An 18,717-nucleotide genomic window follows, 5' to 3' on the forward strand; every position below is an offset into this window, starting at 1 on the left:
TTTTTGTGTGTGTGTGTGTGTGAGTGCATGTGTGTGCGTGTGTGTGTGTGTGTGCGTGTGTGTGTGTGCGTGTGTGTGTGTGTGTGTGTGTGTGTGAGTGCATGTGTGTGCGTGTGTGTGTGTGTCCGTGTGTGTGTGTGCGTGTGTGTGTGTGTGTGCGCCTCCTCGTCAGCATTCTCCAATGGGATCAATGCAAATTACATCTCCGATATACTTGGTTGTGTCACTCAGGGATCAATACGGCACTTCCTCTTCTCCTTCCTCTCTCCCTCCTCATCCTCCCCCTCCTCCCTCCCCCCCTCTCTCCCTCTCTCCCTCTCTCCCTCCTCTCTGGACTTTCCTCTCTTGTTCAGTCTCCTCTTTTTGGTTTCCTCGTTATTTCCTGTCATTTTCCATTAGGCCGTCTCTCTATTTCCTCCTTCCTCCTTTCTCGCCTCCCTCTTTATTGTTCTCTAATGTATTCTGCTCCTCCTCCTCTCCTTGAGTACATCCAACACACCTCCTGTCCACTTGATTCCTCCCCTTGAATTTAGTCCTGATTGCTCCCTTTTTTATTTCCTCTCCTTTCCTTTCATATCCGGTTATTTCTCCTCCTCTTCCTAACTCCTCTCCTCTCCTCTCGTCTCCTTCATTTCCTCTTCTCTTAGTTTCTTTCCTCTGCTTTAATTTCTTTTTCACTCCTCGTCTTCATTCATTCATTCCCTTAATTTTCCTTGTCACCTTATCATAACTCCTTTTTTAATCCCTCATTCTTCTTCGCTTTTCATTCCCCTGCTTCAATTGCCCCCCCCCCCCCCCCCTTTCTCCTCCCCCCTTCTCCTCCCCCTTTCTCCTCTCTCTTCCTCTCCTCTGTTTAGCTTTTCCTCTTGTTTCCTCTCTCCTCTCCTCTCCCTGAGGACGTGGTCACGGCTATTGATCCACTTCCAGCCTTTATTCTGACAAAGGGAACAGTTAAAGTCACAGAGGAGGAGTCGAGGTTTAAAGGACGACGAGTTACATAACGCCGAGATAACTTTGTGTTACGACTCACACACACACACACACACACACACACACACACACCACACACACATCTCAACCGGCTCAGAACCAAAAACCCTCCGATTGGCCCTCGGATGCGCAGGAAGCGACGGTGACTTCACGACAGCTGCAGTGCTTCCTGGCTCCTTCCGATTGATTGAGGAGGCGCAGAGGAGGCGCAGAGGAGGCGCGCTCGTTCCAGGTGTGAGCAGAGCGACGGCGTTTTAACCGTAACGGGAGAATTGGAGCCAGAAACGAGGACTCCGTCGCCGTGGAAACGCTAAATGTTCATCTGGTGCATTCAGAGTCAAACCATATAGTCACATGGGGGGGGGGGGGGGTGCTTTAGGGCGGGGCTTGGTGTGATTGACAGGTTGCTGCCTTTACCAAAGGCCTATTCGGGGCCTCTGCAGGTAGTTTATTGTAGATTATTATGGGATGGCGTTCTGGTTGTCGGCTGCAGTGGATCCGGATTATTGCTGCCGCTTCTTTTTTGCGCTTCAGGCCTGATTTAAACGTGGATTGTGTCCGAATTCCTCTTCCAGCTCTTGTTGTGCTCGCCGTGCGACGGCCTCTCGCTTGGACCGCGCTGCATTATTCATGCTGAGATGATGTGCACAGAGCGTTTAGCGCCTCACACGCCTTTAACAATGGAGGCCATCTTTTAAATGGGATCCCGTCTCCACGGATCAGTGAGGGAGTGAAGCCGACACACAAACACTGAAGGTGTCACGATCTGCTCCGTTGAGACCAGCAGGGGTCAGAGGTGATAGAGGAGCGATGACCGCCGAGTGATGGAGGAATTAACAAAGACACTCCTGCCCCCCCCCCCCCCCTAAGCCTCAGCTCATTTTCATTACTCACGCCCCCCGTCTGCCCGTCGCTCTAGGCCTTTCCCGATACGATCCTGGCCCAATCCCTGATCCATCCCTTCCAGATCCGCAGCATTTTGGGGCTGAAGTCCGTTCTCGTTTCCTTCCTCCTCATTACTGAGAGGTCCATTAGTTTCTGCTGACCGAAGGAGTGTGGTAAGTTGTTCATTTAACATTCAGAGAGCTGCCTTTCCAATAAATGGCATCTGGACTTTTTGGCTTCAGGTAGTGAGGAGACGTTGAAGCAATGGAGGCTGATCCACAGAGTGAAGGAGAAGCACACAAATTGATTCCTCCTCGCGCTGAGCGTCCGTCCGTCCGACGGAGAAAGAGGGAGAGCTTTTGGCGGCTCTCCAAAAACCAGCCCAAATTATTCACTTCACGCTGCTGCAGAGGAGCAGGAGGGGGGGGGGGGGGGACGGGGGAGACGCTGAGTCTCCATCTATTATACAGCGAGGGTTACATAACGAGGTGCGATCGGATAAAACAATATTCATGATGTCATATGATGAGCGGTGGATCAATCCGACCACAAAGCTAAAATAACTTCACCAGAGGACACGGATCGAGTTATGAACACCTCTGCCTCCGTTAGCATCAGCTCTTATTTAACCAAGCAGGAAGCTGCAGCTAGCGTCCGCTAGCATGATTGTCTAAGACTCATGACAACAAGTGTCCTTGTTCACTTGAGTCGACGGGGAGACATTTCACCTTCATCACAACCGCTTCATGTTTCAGTTGCTGCTCAAAGGGGTTTTGCATATTTTATTCCCTTTACTCCCTCGATGATGTTTTACATCACTTCTCACGGTTGGACCCACCGTGCTGTTGTGTTACAGATGTTGTCATTTCCTCTCAGACAACAATCTTCTTCCACCGATCGTGTGAATCGAGCGGCAGTGTGTTGTCGACACTCGACAGCGCTCTATTTACTTGTTGAGGAGCATTCTCCATGTCCTCCCCCGTTGCATGCACGGGTCTCCTGTGCAGGAATAATAAAGCCCGTGCACGCTTGCGAGGACGAAGTAGAGCATGTAGATCTAATCATCTCCAGCAGAAAGCTTCCTGCTGACATCAGCAGATCAGAGCGTTAGCCGCGAGCTAACCCGTAGCTCCCGCCTTTAAGTCCGTCTTGTGGAGATGCTGCGGTTTTCCACCACCGGGCGAGCCGAACGCCCCCCCGCAGCCCCACCGGGTGCCTCCATCTGCAAAATCCTTTTCACTCGGGACATTTTTCACACAGATAATGTAATTAATTTGATGTGTCACCCGGTCACGGCTCTCTCTGATTAAATTTAAGACCGATTACGCAACTCGGACAAGTTACAGGAGTCTGCTGGATGATTTCTACATCACACAGGAAGGACCGGAGCCCGATAGACGAACTGAACACCAGAGACGTTGAGCCAAGAACTCAAAGTGTTTCTCACGAGGAATTGAAGGTTAAATGCATTTTATAGATGAAGAAGGACGTAAATATATGACACCAGAGAAGGACACCCGTGGTGATGGAGGAGAGGTAGACGGGCATGGCAGGTGGAGCAGAGGTGGAGGGGAGGAAACCGGCACAGAAATAGTACTTAATTCTAAAGATACTTCTGCCTTCTCTAAAACATTTATCATTATTAATCATTTTCATTATTACCTATTATATATATAAGTGTATTACACCGGTCCTCCCTCGTCGATGTGCGGATTTAAGTGGACGTTTAGCAAAAGTCCTCCACTCGTTTTCACCATTTAACACACAATAAAACCCCTGAAACATTCATGTGCGCGTGCGATTGTGTGTGTGTGTGTGTGTGTGTGTGTGTGTGTCTGAATAATTGAAATATCTTTTTTTGTCCTTGGGCCTGTGATACCTACAGACCTGCTGAATTATACATTAACAGTAGCCTCAATAATAAATGGATGTGTGTTTGTGTGCTGACAAATGTCTGCTCGAATGTGTGTGTTTGTGTGTGTGCGAGTGCGTGTGTGTACAATAATCCGCAGCAGTAACTGATGATATATTGACCATCAATGTTTTATTCACTGCACTCAAATTAATTATTGCTTTAATTAATCCATCAACACATGTCGTCAATTAAGAGAAGCTTCACACAGACACACACAAACAGACAGACACACACACACACACACACACATCGTCCCGGTCACGGCAGCTTGTTACTGATAACTATTCAAACCTCTTGATACATGTTCGACGGTTCAGGCCAGTTGTACCTCGTTTTTTGTCCACTTGATGGATTTAGTGTTTTTCAGGAATGAATCAGTGAAGTTGGAGGAGGAAAGAATTCATGCGAATGAGCCTGAGGATTAAGAGAAGAGCAGCGTGTCGCTTTGTTTAGATCGCATCGGTGTGCAGAGAAATCAAATCAAGCCGTTAGCATATTTCTCAGTTTAGTGGCCCAGAAATGAAGTTAAGTGGAAGGAAGCTTGTTGAACGTCAGAAGCACAGCGAAGTGACCTGATCATGTGAGACCCAACGCATCCTGTGTGCCTCAGACATGATCCTCTTAGGACTTGATACAGCTCTGGGAGCCGTGACGTTCACAACCCTGCGCAGGGGATAAAGTCAAAGATCCTGTGCAGGGTTGAAGATGCTGCATGGGGCTAAAGATACTGTGTGGTGCTAAAGATGCTGCATGGGGCCAAAGATGCTGCATGGGGCTAAATATGCTGCGTGGGGCTAAAGATGCTGCATGGGGCTAAAGATGCTGCATGGGGCCAAAGATGCTGCATGGGGCCAAAGATACTGCGTGGTGCTAAAGATGCTGCATGGGGCTAAAGATGCTGCATGGGGCCAAAGATACTGCATGGGGCTAAAGATGCTGCATGGGGCCAAAGATGCTGCATGGGGCTAAAGATGCTGCATGGGGCTAAAGATGCTGCATGGGGCCAAAGATACTGCGTGGTGCTAAAGATGCTGCATGGGGCCAAAGATGCTGCATGGGGCCAAAGATGCTGCATGGGGCTAAAGATGCTGCATGGGGCCAAAGATGCTGCATGGGGCTAAAGATGCTGCATGGGGCTAAAGATGCTGCATGGGGCCAAAGATGCTGCATGGGGCTAAAGATGCTGCATGGGGCCAAAGATGCTGCATGGGGCTAAAGATGCTGCATGGGGCTAAAGATGCTGCATGGGGCTAAAGATGCTGCATGGGGCTAAAGATTAGCTTACCCGTAGCAAATCCATTACGAATTGTTATGTCGGCATTTTAGAGCCCCGACTAACATAAAACCATTTTCATCTCGCTGCAACACGAGTCATCTGAACTCTTTGTTTTTTTAATCCCACTCAGTAATTTCCATGTCTGTGCCAACAGATTTATTAAGCAACACTTCTCTCCCGCCAGCTCTTTTAATGTTGACTGTCTGGTTTACCAATTTCATAACAGAGTACATTCCCCCAAATGACCTCCTGGGTGACCATGACCTCTGACCTCGTCCCCGTGGAGACAAACTGAAGGTCTAATTTGATTTACTGATCACGTAGATCCGTCAAACGTTCAGGAGACGCTCACTTTCAGAAGAAGTCCATTCGTGTCCCACCGAGGGAGTCTCGCACCGTCCCGTCCACACCGGCCTTCCGATTGGTCGAGGAGCGTCTCCTCCGTCCTCACCAAACTCCGACGAGGAGCCAGAGCGGGAGGAGAGGAAGGAGCCGACTCATTAGCATACTGCTGCCATAGCAACAGGAAAACCAAACTGGAGCTGAGAGATGGATGGAGGGAGAGGAAGGAGGAGAGGAAAGGGCTATGAAGGATGAAGGAAGAGGGGAGGTGAAGCTGGGAGGAGAAGATGAGGAGGAGGAGGAGGAAGAGGATTTTAGAGAAGAACAATAAATAAAAATGAAACACATTGTGTAGAAAGAGGATTATTAGGTATTGGGAGGAGGAGATGGAGGAGGAGAAAGAGGCGGCCACCTTGATTTGACTTCTCCCACTTTGTCTCTCTGCTTCAATCACGTCATCTGCATAATTAAAATCCTCTCATCCTGATAACAGGTTGAACCACTGTGACGCGGCTGTGTGTGTGTGTGTGTGTGTGCGTGCGTGCGCAGGCCGTGTTTACAATCATCCCACACACGTGTTCTGCGTTGGGTGTGTATCGTCCTCCCTGGAGGACAGCGAGTCCTCACCTGTCCCCACGTTGGACGTCTCCTGGGCTCGGGTACACGAACGCTGCGGCCGTGAAGCGCGTGATGAGTTTGAGGATTCAAAAAAAAACCCAGAAGGAGATTTCTGCATCGTGGCTGCACATTAAAAACATGCGCGTTAGTTTGAGTGTGTTGTCCAGGTCGTCATGGCGACAGCAGGAAGACCCAAATAGCCGCGGCCGTCCCCACGTGGAAGCATCTCATATTTTATTATTGTTCATTTCGTTTAAGTTTTAAGTTGTTGTGTGAGGAGCCGGAACGAGCCGCTGGACTTTGTGGGAAGAGCATCTTCGTCACGGCGATGATGAGGAGGAAACCAGAGAGCTGAGCCGTCTGCCGTCTCCTGTCCACATGAAAATACGCCGCCGCCAGTTATTTATTTGTGAAAGCGGCCCACTCATGTAAGGAACAAGTGTCGAAATGTTCCCGTTCCAGAGGAGATTGACAGCTTCAGGTGCTGAGCCCAAAGCTTCTGGCAGCTCGTCTCTTTCAGCTCTCGGCCAAATGTCTCCGTGTCCTCGCGTGAAGGTGGACGAGCAAATAAATATATCGAGAAGCCGCATCTTTATCTGTTTGTTTATTTAACCGGCTATTCTTTATATCGCCTCCTGGAGTCCAGGGCCGGACGAGCTGAGGGACATAACGGGGAGGGGACGGATCGGACTCTGAGGGGACGGAAGGGGAGGAGCTGTGGTCCCTCTGGTTTTATATGAAAGACAGGATTTGTCCTCTGCAGAAGCTGCTGAGTGACACGAGGCAGGAAGTGAACACCAAGCTCATCGCTCTCTAGAGTGCCATGGTCACTTGTCTTTAACCTCCTCCCTGTCTCCCCCCCTCCTCCCTGTCTCCCCCCCCCTCCTCCCTGTCTCCCCCCCAGTTCGTGGCTCAGCCTAACTGCCAGCAGCTCCTGGCCACGCTGTGGTACGACGGCTTCCCGGGCTGGAGGAGGCGACACTGGGCCGTCAAACTGGTCACCTGCTTCATCATCGGACTCCTGTTTCCTTTCTTCTCACTGGTGAGGAGGGAGGGAGGGGGGGAGAAGAGGGGGGGAGGTGGGGGGGGGGGGGCGGGCAAAGTAAAGGTAAACGAACTAGACAAACGGAACGAGGAGCAGAAACAAGGTGAGGAGAGGACTTCGGGACTTGCGTGAGGGAGGAACTGTGCGAGGAAGGTAGGGGTTGAGGAAGTGAGGCAAGGAAAGGAGTTGAGGGGGGAAGGAAAGAGAGAAGGAGTGAGGAAGAAAAAGGAAAACGAGAACCGGGACAGAAGGTCAGAGAGAAGATAAATGACAATAAGATAACGGATGTGGATGAGTTTAGAGTGAAGGGCAGAAGTGGACATGAAGAGAACGACTTAGGGAAGGAGGAAGGAGACAAGCTGAACCAACGTTTCTGTCCTCTGAGTAAAAATGTCGCCGGACAGCAATTAAAGCAAACTCTGTGTTTATTGGCTGCAGGAGCTGTTGCTAGGCGACATCAGCGTGACAACAACACTTGACCTAAAAACCAACGCTGGTGTCATTGTGTTTAAAAAGGGGAAGGAGACAGGAGGAAGGAGGAAGGAGGCAGGAGGAAGGAGGCATTTCAGTCAACTTAACCTGCAATAAAAAGCCCCTGATACTGACTCGGCAGGAGGATTTTAATATGAAATAAATAATCTTATAAAACTCGACCAAACTTCATTGGTTGTAACTTAATTCGCTATGAGTTTAATTCAGAATAAACTTTCTAACAGAAAAACCCAAACAGAGCCGACTCAGGAGAACACTTTAATTCTTAATGTGAGATATAAATCATCAGACTATTGACTCAAAGTGATTGGTTTCTAACGTCAAATGCCCCTACCCCCCCCTCAGATCTACCTGCTGGCGCCTAAGAGCGCCCTGGGCCGCTTCATCAAGAAGCCCTTCATCAAGTTCATCTGCCACACGGCGTCCTACCTGACCTTCCTCTTCCTGCTGCTGCTGGCCTCGCAGCACATCGCGCGCACCAACCTGCACATGCAGGGACCCCCCCCCACGCTGGTGGAGTGGATGATCCTCCCGTGGGTGCTGGGTACGTGTGCAACGTCGAAGAAAAAAAGAAACCTTCCCATGTTTTTCTTTCACCTCCATTGCTTCACATCAACACACTGTGTGCGTGTGTGTGTGTGTGCGTGCGTGTGCACGTGTGTGTTCTCAGGGTTCATCTGGGCAGAGATCAAGGAGATGTGGGACGGAGGCTTCACCGAGTACATCCACGACTGGTGGAACCTGATGGACTTCGCCATGAACTCGCTCTACCTGGCCACCATATCGCTGAAGATAGTGGCCTTTGTCAAGGTGGAGACCGACCTTTGACCTCCAAGAGGGGACCAATAATTAAGGCCATCGTTTTTCTCACTGTCTGCAGCACAGCTTTTATCTTTGACGATACTCTGCACATACATACATATATATATATATATATATATATATATATATACATATATACACACCAGACGGCCCGCCATCTGCAGCAGCTGTGAGTCACGGCGGTTGGCCCTCCTACTCAGATCCACCCGCACACACACACACACACACACACACACACCCGCACACACACACCCCTTTAGCGTTACATTCCGTAACACACACTCTGACCAGTTTTATCGCTGTCAGACATTTCATGAAGTCAGGGGGCGTGTCCCGCTGTAAAACCGCCTCCTCTTCCTCTCTCCCTGACAGTACAACTCCTCTCGCCCCCGGGAGGAGTGGGAGATGTGGCATCCCACGCTGATCGCCGAGGCCCTCTTCGCCATCGCCAACATCTTCAGCTCGCTCAGACTCATCTCCCTCTTCACCGCCAACTCCCACCTCGGGCCCCTGCAGATCTCTCTGGGCCGGATGCTGCTGGACATCCTCAAGTTCCTCTTCATCTACTGCCTGGTGAGAGATCATTGGGACTTTAACACTGCTGGAACTCTATAGATGACATCAGATCTGAAAAAAAGAAAACTCAGATGGATAGTTACTAAGAAACAGAGTGAATGATATAAAATAATTATACTTATTGAACTTAAAAACAGATTTCATATATCACGCGTTCGGCATTGCCTTCTATAATTAAGTTAAAGTATTTGGCTTTAGCTTAAGTCGAACTTCAACTCAACTCTGACGCTACTTAGCTATGCTACTTAGCGATGCTACCAAGCGGTGCTAGCTGCGGTTTAACGCCACACGCATAAGAGTAAGAACCCTGGACATGCTGCATGTTCCTTGATGCCGAGGGGGGCGAGAGCGTCCTTCATGGATGGGAGAAGGACGCCGCGGGCCTCTTTCGTCTCCCCCAGAGCTCCATAACTCCTTCTCAGGGGAACCCTCAGAACGCAACACGGCCCCCCGTGAGAACGCAGCGCCTCCGCGTTGCCCCACAGAACCCCCGACGGGCCTCCGTGTTTGAAGGACGGAGGGTCGATCCCAGAGGTGGAACGTGAGATCATCTCAAACTAGAAGAGAAGGTGTGGTTCCTCAGCTGGAGATCTCAACCCTCTAACGTGTCTCCTGTTCAGGTCCTGCTGGCGTTCGCCAACGGTCTGAACCAGCTGTACTTCTACTACGAGACCAAAGCCTCGGAGGAACCCAACAACTGCAAGGGCATCCGCTGCGAGAGGCAGAACAACGCCTTCTCCACGTGAGTCCCACGCCATGTGTGTGTGTGTGTGTGTGTGTGTGTGTGTGTGTGTGTGTGTCCCATGCAAACGTTCGTGTTTCAGGATGATGTCATCGGCTGAACATTTGCATTATTGCAGTATATACGATGGCGCGATGCTAACATACTAAACATTACACCAGCTAGACGTTAGCATGTTTTCATTATGAGCATTTAGCTAAGACCTAGCTCATGTTGAAGCCTTGTGTCAGCGCGCGCACACACACACACACAGATAGTGTGTCTTTGCTGATGCAGGCACACTGAGGGCTGAATATTAATGAGGCGGGTGGTTTGCTTTAGCTAATCGCCGTATTGATCCCACATTGATTCCAGGATATTATACTAAAGGGTGAAGCGCTCGGGAAAAAGAGGAGAGCAGTTCACACTTTAAACTTTTAACTGTGTGTTTTACACCTTTATTGAAAGCTTACCGGTGTGTTGTTCTGGGTAAACAGAGGGTCATCTGTGTAGCGATCAATAGGTGGAAGGTTTAGATTTAGAAGGTTTAGATTTCTGAGAAAAACCTGACGCTACCCTTTAGACGAGGAAAGAGACAGAGAAAACTGAAGACGTTATTATAATCCTGCCAACATAGTCTCACAAATGTAACTAAAACCCTTTCATCACTTACATTAAGGCGATTACTTTCTGCTGCTTTCAACTATGCAAATGAAGCCCAATCTTGTTTGATTTGATTGATATTAAAGTAAAACCATTAACTCATAGATATCAATATGAAGCTTCACCACTTCATTACTGCCATTAAGATGAAGCCGCACGAGCGAGCGCATTGCCACGGCAACGCCCGAGACGAAGCGCCCCGCGTCAGCACCCATGAGTGTACGACTTCCTCTTTGCACTCCACACGCAATCATCGCCGCTCAGACGGCTTCGTGTTTACGCTCAGATGTGCTTCACACACATAACCACGAAGGTGTTACACCTCGCGCACACAGACACACACCTCTGTCTACTTACTGTCTAACAGGCCTTGCATGTGTCATTCAAAGAGAAATGCACCTGCAACAGGTATCAATCAGGAAGAGATGCTAATGCTCACACAGCAGTATAAAGTGAGTACAAAGAGATACAAAATGATAAAAGAGATACGAAGAGATACAAGATGATAAAAGAGATACAAAGAGATGCAAAATGATAAAAGAGATACAAAGAGATACAAAATGACAAAAAAGATACAAAGAGATACAAAATGACAAAAGAGATACAGAGATGTAAAATGATAAAAGAGATACAAAGAGATACAAAATGACAAAAGAGATACAAAGAGATGCAAAATGATAAAAGAGATTCAAAATGACAAAGAGATACAAAATGATAAAAGAAATACAAAGATACAAAATTACAAAAGAGATACAACGAGATACAAAATGACAAAAGAGATACAAAGAGATGCAAAATGATAAAAGAGATACAAAATGACAGAGATACAAAATCATAAAAGAGATACAGAGATGTAAAATGATAAAAGAGATACGAAATGATAAAAGAGATAGAAAATGATAAAAGAAATACAAAATGATAAAAGAGATACAAAGAGATGCAAAATGATAAAAGAGATACAAAGAGATACAACAGTACAAAAGAGATACAAAGAGATGCAAAATTATAAAATAAATACAAAGAGATACAAAATGATAAAAGAGATACAAAGAGATGCAAAATGATCAAAGAGATACAAAGAGATACAAAATGATAAAAGAGAGAGATAACCTGACAAAAGGACCAATACAACTACACACAAAAGACACACAACAAAAGACACACAACACTACAACAAAGGACATAAGCCAAAAAGATGAAAATGAGAGGGTGACAGGATGCACAAGGTGGGGGGGGGGGGGAGAAGGAAAGGACGTGAGGACAGTGGTGGAAAGGAGGTAAGGAGAGGAGAGAGGAGATGATGAGTGGATTTAGGACTTGATGGGGAGGCAAGGAGAGGACAGAGGGAAAAAAAACGAGGGAAGGAAGTGAGAGGAGACTCATTCATAACTCCGCTCAGGCGTTAATGCATCCCATGATCTACGATGTAAACACACAACCAGCTGCAGCCGACAAAGAGACACTTCATTTAACGGCCTCCATTGTTTTCATACTCACGCTGACTCATCATCAGAGTCCGGAGCCGCAGTGTGACGAGCTCGTCTGTGATTGGTTGATGAAGTTGTTTTCAAAAGACAGAGGAGGCGAGGAGACAAGGAGTCAAGAAGGAATCGAGAAAAGGTGACAGGTGAGAGGAAACAAATATAGGAGGGAGGAGGAAGACAAAAAGGAGGAAGTAAAGGACGAGGGAGAGGATGAACTGTGAAGACGAGGAGGACGAGGGAGAGGATGAACCGTGAAGACGAGGAGGAGGAGGGACAGGATGAACCGTGGAGACGAGGAGGAGGAGGACGAGGGAGAGGATGAACCGGGAAGACGAGGAGGACGAGGGACAGGATGAACCGTGAAGACGAGGAGGAGGACGAGGGAGAGGATGAACCGTGACGACGAGGAGGAGGACGAGGGAGAGGTTGAGAGGAAACACAAAGGAATGATCAGTCAACTGCTTCTTGGGAGACAAAGCGTCACGACTTTGTCAATTGTCGTTTCATCAAAAATTCAATAAGCCGCCGCTGTGACTGTCACACAATAAGAGGGTGAGGAGGGAGGACGGGTGGGGGGGTCAAAGATGAAGGAGGTAAACGGAGGGGGAGAGAGAGGGAGGAGGAGGGAGGAAGGTCTCTCAAAAATCACAAAAGCCGTCTGATTTGATATTTTTTAAGTGGATCAAGTCTCAGCCGGTCCACCTTCAGCTCTGCGTCTCAAAGTCAAGGACGCTTCCTTGGTAGGATGCTTCCTACAGAGGCTCCTATCCTAAGGGTCTTTTCACACCATTCAGTGCGTCACAATTTGTTTACAACATCAACATCAACAACATGACGTTTACATTCATACACGTACAAAACGTAGGATTCCATTTCTCAAATCCACAAAGCCACGAGATTCCACCAACGGAGGTGAGGAGGACCGAGTGACAGAATCCCAGCGGGGGGACTCTGTCCCCCAGAGACGCTTTGTCCTCGTGGTGGTGAGGAGATTCATGGTCCCCCCGCCGGCCTGTCCCCTCTGCCTCTGTGTCCTCAGGTTATTCGAGACCCTCCAGTCTCTCTTCTGGTCCATATTCGGGCTGCTCAACCTCTACGTCACCAACGTGAAGGCCCGGCACGAGTTCACAGAGTTCGTGGGGGCGACCATGTTCGGCACGTACAACGTGATCTCGCTGGTGGTTCTGCTCAACATGCTGATCGCCATGATGAACAACTCGTACCAGCTGATCGCCGTGAGTCTCTCACACACACTCACACACACACGCTTGATTCTTGTTGTCCCGGGTCTGAACCCTGAGGGTTGAGACCTCAGCTACATTAAGTGTGAGTGACGTCTTCAAGGACCGTCTGAAAGATGAAGATGAAAATGAGATAAACGTTGGCTTTGTCCAGATGTTTAAGTGAAAACGTTCTGTTCAAATCCCGGCAGCCTGCCGTTGGTCCTCAGGGGCTTTAAAGCATCATGTCTCCTTTAATTTGTTTCACGTAAACCCATCACAGCTGTTTGCGTCCCCAGGACCACGCCGACATCGAGTGGAAGTTCGCCCGCACCAAGCTGTGGATGAGCTACTTCGACGAGGGCGGCACGCTGCCGCCTCCGTTCAACATCATCCCGAGCCCCAAGTCCATCCTCTACCTGCTGGTGTGGCTGCACAACAAGCTGTGCAGGGGGGGCACGGCGCCCGGCGAGGAATCGCACAAGTGCGAAAACCTGCGGGAGTTCACGGTCAGTGAAGGCATCGTCGTTATTTAGCATTTAAAACATTCGTGGGGTCAAAGACGATTAAATCCTGAAGTTTCCTTTCTGTTGTGCTTTTAATGGAAATGATTAAAGTTCAATAACTTAAGTACTCTTCTTATTCACAACTCTGAAGTACAGTAGAACACTAGTTTATAGAACATGATCCATTTTTACAGGTTTAAAAGATACTAAATTATAGTACAACTGGTATTTTAATACAACAAAGATAATGATGCAGTTACATAATATTATACTGACAGTAACAATACTCACACACATTTTGTTGCTTTTACTTCTGTAATTGTGAATGCAGGACGTCTAACACTGTGTTTTTTTTTCCATACTTGTACTTTTACTTTTTCCACGACTAAAATAAGCACAAATAAAGAGCACAGCGTGATATCAGCTGTGCTGAGCACAGAAGGAACATCGGCAGATAAACACGTCCTAATAAACACATTTAACGGTCCAGTCATCTGGAGAGACGCACTGTGAGCAGGAAGCAGTAACACACGCACGCACACACACACACACACACACACACGGTGCAGCTGGCATGTTCACCTCAGCTGAAATCAGCGGAGTTACATAAGCCGACCGGCCCACATAAGTTCACAGAGCCACACAGCGCTGCAGAGATGTGATCAAGGGAGGGAGACCGTGTGCGTGTGTGCGTGTGTGTGTGCGTGTGCGTGCGTGTGTGTGTGTGTGTGCGTGATCTGACGGCACGCTGCATGAGATGCAGAAGGAGGTAACAGGCGAGGAGGAAGAGGACGAATGAAAAAGTGCGATATCTCAGATCGGGGCCCTCATGGCGCCGGCTAACGCTGCTAGCGGCGCTAACCTGAGGGGGTTGGTGGGGGGGGGACGCCGTCCGCGGCAGTAAAAAAAAACAGTAAACGTGTCGTTTCCCGTTCCTCCCGTTTTCTTCTTCTGTGGTGCCGGTGGCCGTCCGCCTGAAGGAGAGAAGAAACGTGGTGAATGTGAGCAGCTTGTGTGACACCATCTCCTCTCTCTGTTTGCAGGAACGCCACGCCGACAGTCTGATCCAGAACCAGCATTACCAGGTCAGCGCCACCGCGTGACCTTCTCGTCTGACTGCTGACACGCGAGCCCGTGTGCTAATATGTAGAACTCAACGTGTAGATACGCGCCGCCAAGACCTGAAGGGAGACATCAGTCACTCTGATGTCTCTGTTCTCTGTTGAGGATTTGCTAGACGCCTCGACGCCTCGGCGCTGGCAGCCGGCGGAACGCCGCGAGGCCAGAACTTTGTGTCCGGCGCCGCTGATTCTCGCTCTGATTGGCGTCCATCTTTTCTTTTTTTTGGATTTGGATGTTGTGGGAATCTGCCCTTCACTCTCGAGTGTGTGGTGTGTGTTTTTTTTGGGCCAAAGCGAAGAGCGACAGCATGCCAGACCGTCCCTCTGGCAGGTGTTGACTGTGGGAGGATGCAGTGTGTGTGTGTGTGTGTGTGTGTGTGCGTTTGTGCGTGTCTGATTTACTGCCGACTGATCACCAAATGCTCGGTCTTTAAAACGCGGGTCACTCGCCTCATTGGCTGACTACTTAATGAAATGAAAAATATGACATTTGAATTAATCAGTTGGGTTAAAAGAATCCGCCAATGCGTGTCAGATATTTATTATTCAGATTGGTTAAGATCCACTTCATCCTCTTTATCCTGACAAAATAGTTAAAAACGTCCTGAACATGGTCCAGTAACTAACAGCTCTGCGAGGTAACCTGTCCGTAACCGTGGCGACTGTCTCCCAACAGGAAGTGATCCGGAGCCTGGTGAAGCGGTACGTGGCGGCCATGATACGCAGCGCCAAGACGGACGAGGGGCTGACGGAGGAGAACTTTAAGGTGGGTGCGTCGGAGGACGAGCGGCGCTGCCGATCGACGCGCCGGCCTCAGGCCGCAGATTCAAACCTCCTGAGCCCAAAAAATGACTCGCCGGCGTTTTCGGCCCCCGGGGGGGAGTCTGATCCCGTGAAGTGGAGAAGTTTCCTTTGGGGCCTTTTTTTTCCGACCCAAAAAACAACACCAGGTGCACTTCGAGCTGAATCACATCCCCCCCCGAGTGTGTGTGTGTGTGTGTGCGTGTGATAAAATGTGGTGCAGGCTGAAGCACATCACAGGCTTTTTGTCCTCTGAGGAATGAAGCGCGTGTGGGTCCCATGCGGCGAGTTGGAAATGATTACGCTGTGATTGCATCTCAGAGATGAAGGAGCAGAAGTGCAGCAGAGTTGTCGGCTCCTCGGAAGGAGACGCAGTTTTTAGTGGAGGTAAACAGAGTGGAGAGTTTTTTTTGGTCTATGTCAGCCTTTATGTAGATGCTGAAGCTACAGGCGGAGTTTATTATATCTTATTATTATTTAGTATTCAAGGAATTAAGTGATTAAGTTAAGAGAGAGTTCACTGGCGCCTCCTTCCTCCCTTGACTCCCCAACGCTCCCTTTTGCTAGTCTCTTGACCTCCGTCTCTTCTCTCCTCACCAACAAGGCCGTGGCCTCCTCTTCACCTTCCCTCTCACTCAATCATCATCTCCTCTCGTCCACTTCCCCTCCTCACCCCCTTCTGCTCATATTTATTCCATTTCAAGGACTTTGCAGCCCTGCCGGTAAAATGTACTCTTTTTGTCCCTGATGTTTTAAACCGGAAAGTAATCTCAAATTCTGAAGAGTGAAATCAATGCTGTTGAGTTTTGTTAAAGCTGCATTCTGTGTCCTCCTCCTCCGCTCCCATAGACGTCTATGAGGAATTTACTCTTGATTTATTCCCTCAGTAAACATTGTAAACACGAGTTTATGGTCTCAGTCTCTAGTTTCAAGTCTTCTTCAACACAACATGATGTTCATTTAGTGACTTATGGTCCATTTAGAGTCAAACAGAAAAACAGGGGATGCTTTAGGGCGGGGCTACACGCTGATTGACAGGTCTATACTCGAGACATATATTCGAGGAAGTCTACTTTGACATTTTAAAGTGACAAAAATTGTTTAAAAACATTAAGTTTATGAGTACGTGTTTCCCTCCAGGAGCTGAAGCAGGACATCTCCAGTTTCCGCTACGAGGTCCTGGATCTCCTCGGCAACCGCCGTCCTCCCCGGCGACACTACTCCTCCTCCAGCGAGGCGGCGAGAGACGACGGCGGCGTGGCCTCGGAGGACGACAGCGAATCGGGCGACGGCGCCGGGGGCTCGAGGTCAAAGGGCGTGACCTTCATGAACCCGCTGCAGGACGAGGACAGGCCGTCGCCGACGCTCGGCGTCTCCGCCCTGGTGCGCTCCGTGTCCGGGATGCCCCAGCAGGAAGGAGGCGAGGAGGGCGAGGAGGAGGAACTGGAGGAGGGCGTCAGGTGGGGGGAAGAGGAGGAGGAAGAGGAGGCGAAACCAAAGAGCAACGGGCTGAGGACGGCCGTCGTCCCTCCGTCATCCACCCATGTCCTCCCGTCCCCGTCCTCTTCCTTCTCCACGTCCTTCTCCTCGTCTTTCGCCCGCACCAGGAGCCGACTCCAGCGCCTCTCCAGTCCGGGGTCGAAGACGGACTCTTTCAAGCGTCTTTCCTACCTGTTTTCGCGCTCCAAGCGCCGGGCCCCGCCCATGCCGCTTCCCCTCCGGTCCCCGCCCTCTTACACCATCTCCGACGGCCTGCTCCGCCCCCTGGGGGGCCACGGCCACGGCGTGACCCTGAGCGAGACCCGCCTGAACGAGGTGGGCCGCTCGGTGGACGTCGGTCGGCCCTCGTTCTCGCCGCGGAGAGCGAACGGGCGGGACTCCCTGCTGACGCTGCCCCTCCCCCCCCCGTGCCCCTGCCAATCCCTGCACTGTGCTTCCAACATGTCCGAGTCCAGCTCGCGCCTCCTGGACTCCAGCGAGGACGTTTTCCAGGGTGGGGGCGTTGGCGGGGCGGGCGTGGACGGAAGAGGCGGGGTGACGATCGGCGGGTGGGTGGGACCCTGCGACGACGTCATCGAGGACTCAGTGACCACGCAGCTATAGGAGGGACGGACGGACAACAGATTTTCTTTGTTTTGTTTGCAAAAAACAATATGGCTGACACATTCAGGGGAAAAGAGACGAGGAGAGAGAGACTTTCTGCTAACGGAGCAGATTCCAGAGATGATCCTGAAATGGCAGATGTTCATAAAAATAGTTTGACATCATAACTGGGTCGGAATATGACGGGTGACACGTTATTGTTTAATCTCGCTAGATAGCTAAGGGAGCTACCAAGCTAACTTGCTACTGAGTGGGCTAACTAGTTAGATAGCAAAGGCAGCTACTAAGCTAACTTGCTACTGAGTGGGCTAACTAGCTAGATAGCTAAGGCAGCTACCAAGCTAACTTGCTACTGAGTGGGCTAACTAGTTAGATGGCAAAGGGAGTTACCAAGCTAACTTGCTACTGAGTGGGCTAACTAGTTAGATAGCAAAGGGAGCTACTAAGCTAACTTGCTGCTGAGTGGGCTAACTAGCTAGATAGCAAAGGGAGCTACCAAGCTAACTTGCTACTGAGTAGGCTAACTAGTTAGATAGCAAAGGGAGCTACTAAGCTAACTTGCTGCTGAGTGGGCTAACTAGCTACATAGCAAAGGGAGCTACCAAGCTAACTTGCTACAGAGTAGGCTAACTAGCTACATAGCAAAGGGAGCTACCAAGCTAACTTGCTACAGAGTAGGCTAACTAGTTAGATAGCAAAGGGAGCTACTAAGCTAACTTGCTACTGAGTGGGCTAACTAGTTAGATAGCAAAGGGAGCTACCAAGCTAATCTGCTACCTGTGTGGGCTAACTAGCTACATAGCAAAGGGAGTAACTAAATTAATAAGCTGTTAACACAACATTTCTTTTGCAGCGCCAAATCCACCGTTGGTGATGACGACAGCTGCAACAATATTTTAGAAATGGTTTGTGTTGGGAGGCCGTGTGTGAGTATCAGAGCTGGCAGATGAAAGTTAATCATTTTAATGCAGGACTTGCCCGAACATCCCCTACCGTCCCACTGAATACATCCCACATCACTTTACTGTTGCTGTTTCCCAATTCTTTCCCATCGCCCACGTATAGAAAATGGCCTTTTCTCATCACGCAAAGATTAATTTAAATTGACAGCGGTCGTGAATTTTGCCTTCTTCATCA

At 49.4% G+C, this 18,717-nt stretch overlaps 1 protein-coding gene across 1 annotated transcript in view; it reads left to right on the plus strand.

The window, feature by feature from the left end:
* The window catches only part of trpc5a (transient receptor potential cation channel, subfamily C, member 5a), a 39,649-nt gene extending 21,700 nt beyond the window's left edge, over positions 1-17,949 (plus strand). Inside the window, exons 9-18 of the mRNA XM_078106085.1 lie at positions 6,931-7,068; positions 7,909-8,107; positions 8,234-8,373; positions 8,758-8,958; positions 9,582-9,703; positions 12,869-13,064; positions 13,349-13,558; positions 14,599-14,640; positions 15,353-15,442; positions 16,618-17,949. Of these exons, the coding sequence (XP_077962211.1) occupies positions 6,931-7,068; positions 7,909-8,107; positions 8,234-8,373; positions 8,758-8,958; positions 9,582-9,703; positions 12,869-13,064; positions 13,349-13,558; positions 14,599-14,640; positions 15,353-15,442; positions 16,618-17,580 (2,301 nt within the window). The 3' untranslated portion in view covers positions 17,581-17,949. The remainder of the gene's footprint in view (positions 1-6,930; positions 7,069-7,908; positions 8,108-8,233; positions 8,374-8,757; positions 8,959-9,581; positions 9,704-12,868; positions 13,065-13,348; positions 13,559-14,598; positions 14,641-15,352; positions 15,443-16,617) is intronic.
* The last annotated feature ends 768 nt before the right edge of the window (positions 17,950-18,717 follow it).

This window comes from Gasterosteus aculeatus, chromosome 7 (genome assembly GCF_964276395.1).
Source record: "Gasterosteus aculeatus chromosome 7, fGasAcu3.hap1.1, whole genome shotgun sequence".
NCBI lineage: Eukaryota > Metazoa > Chordata > Actinopteri > Perciformes > Gasterosteidae > Gasterosteus > Gasterosteus aculeatus.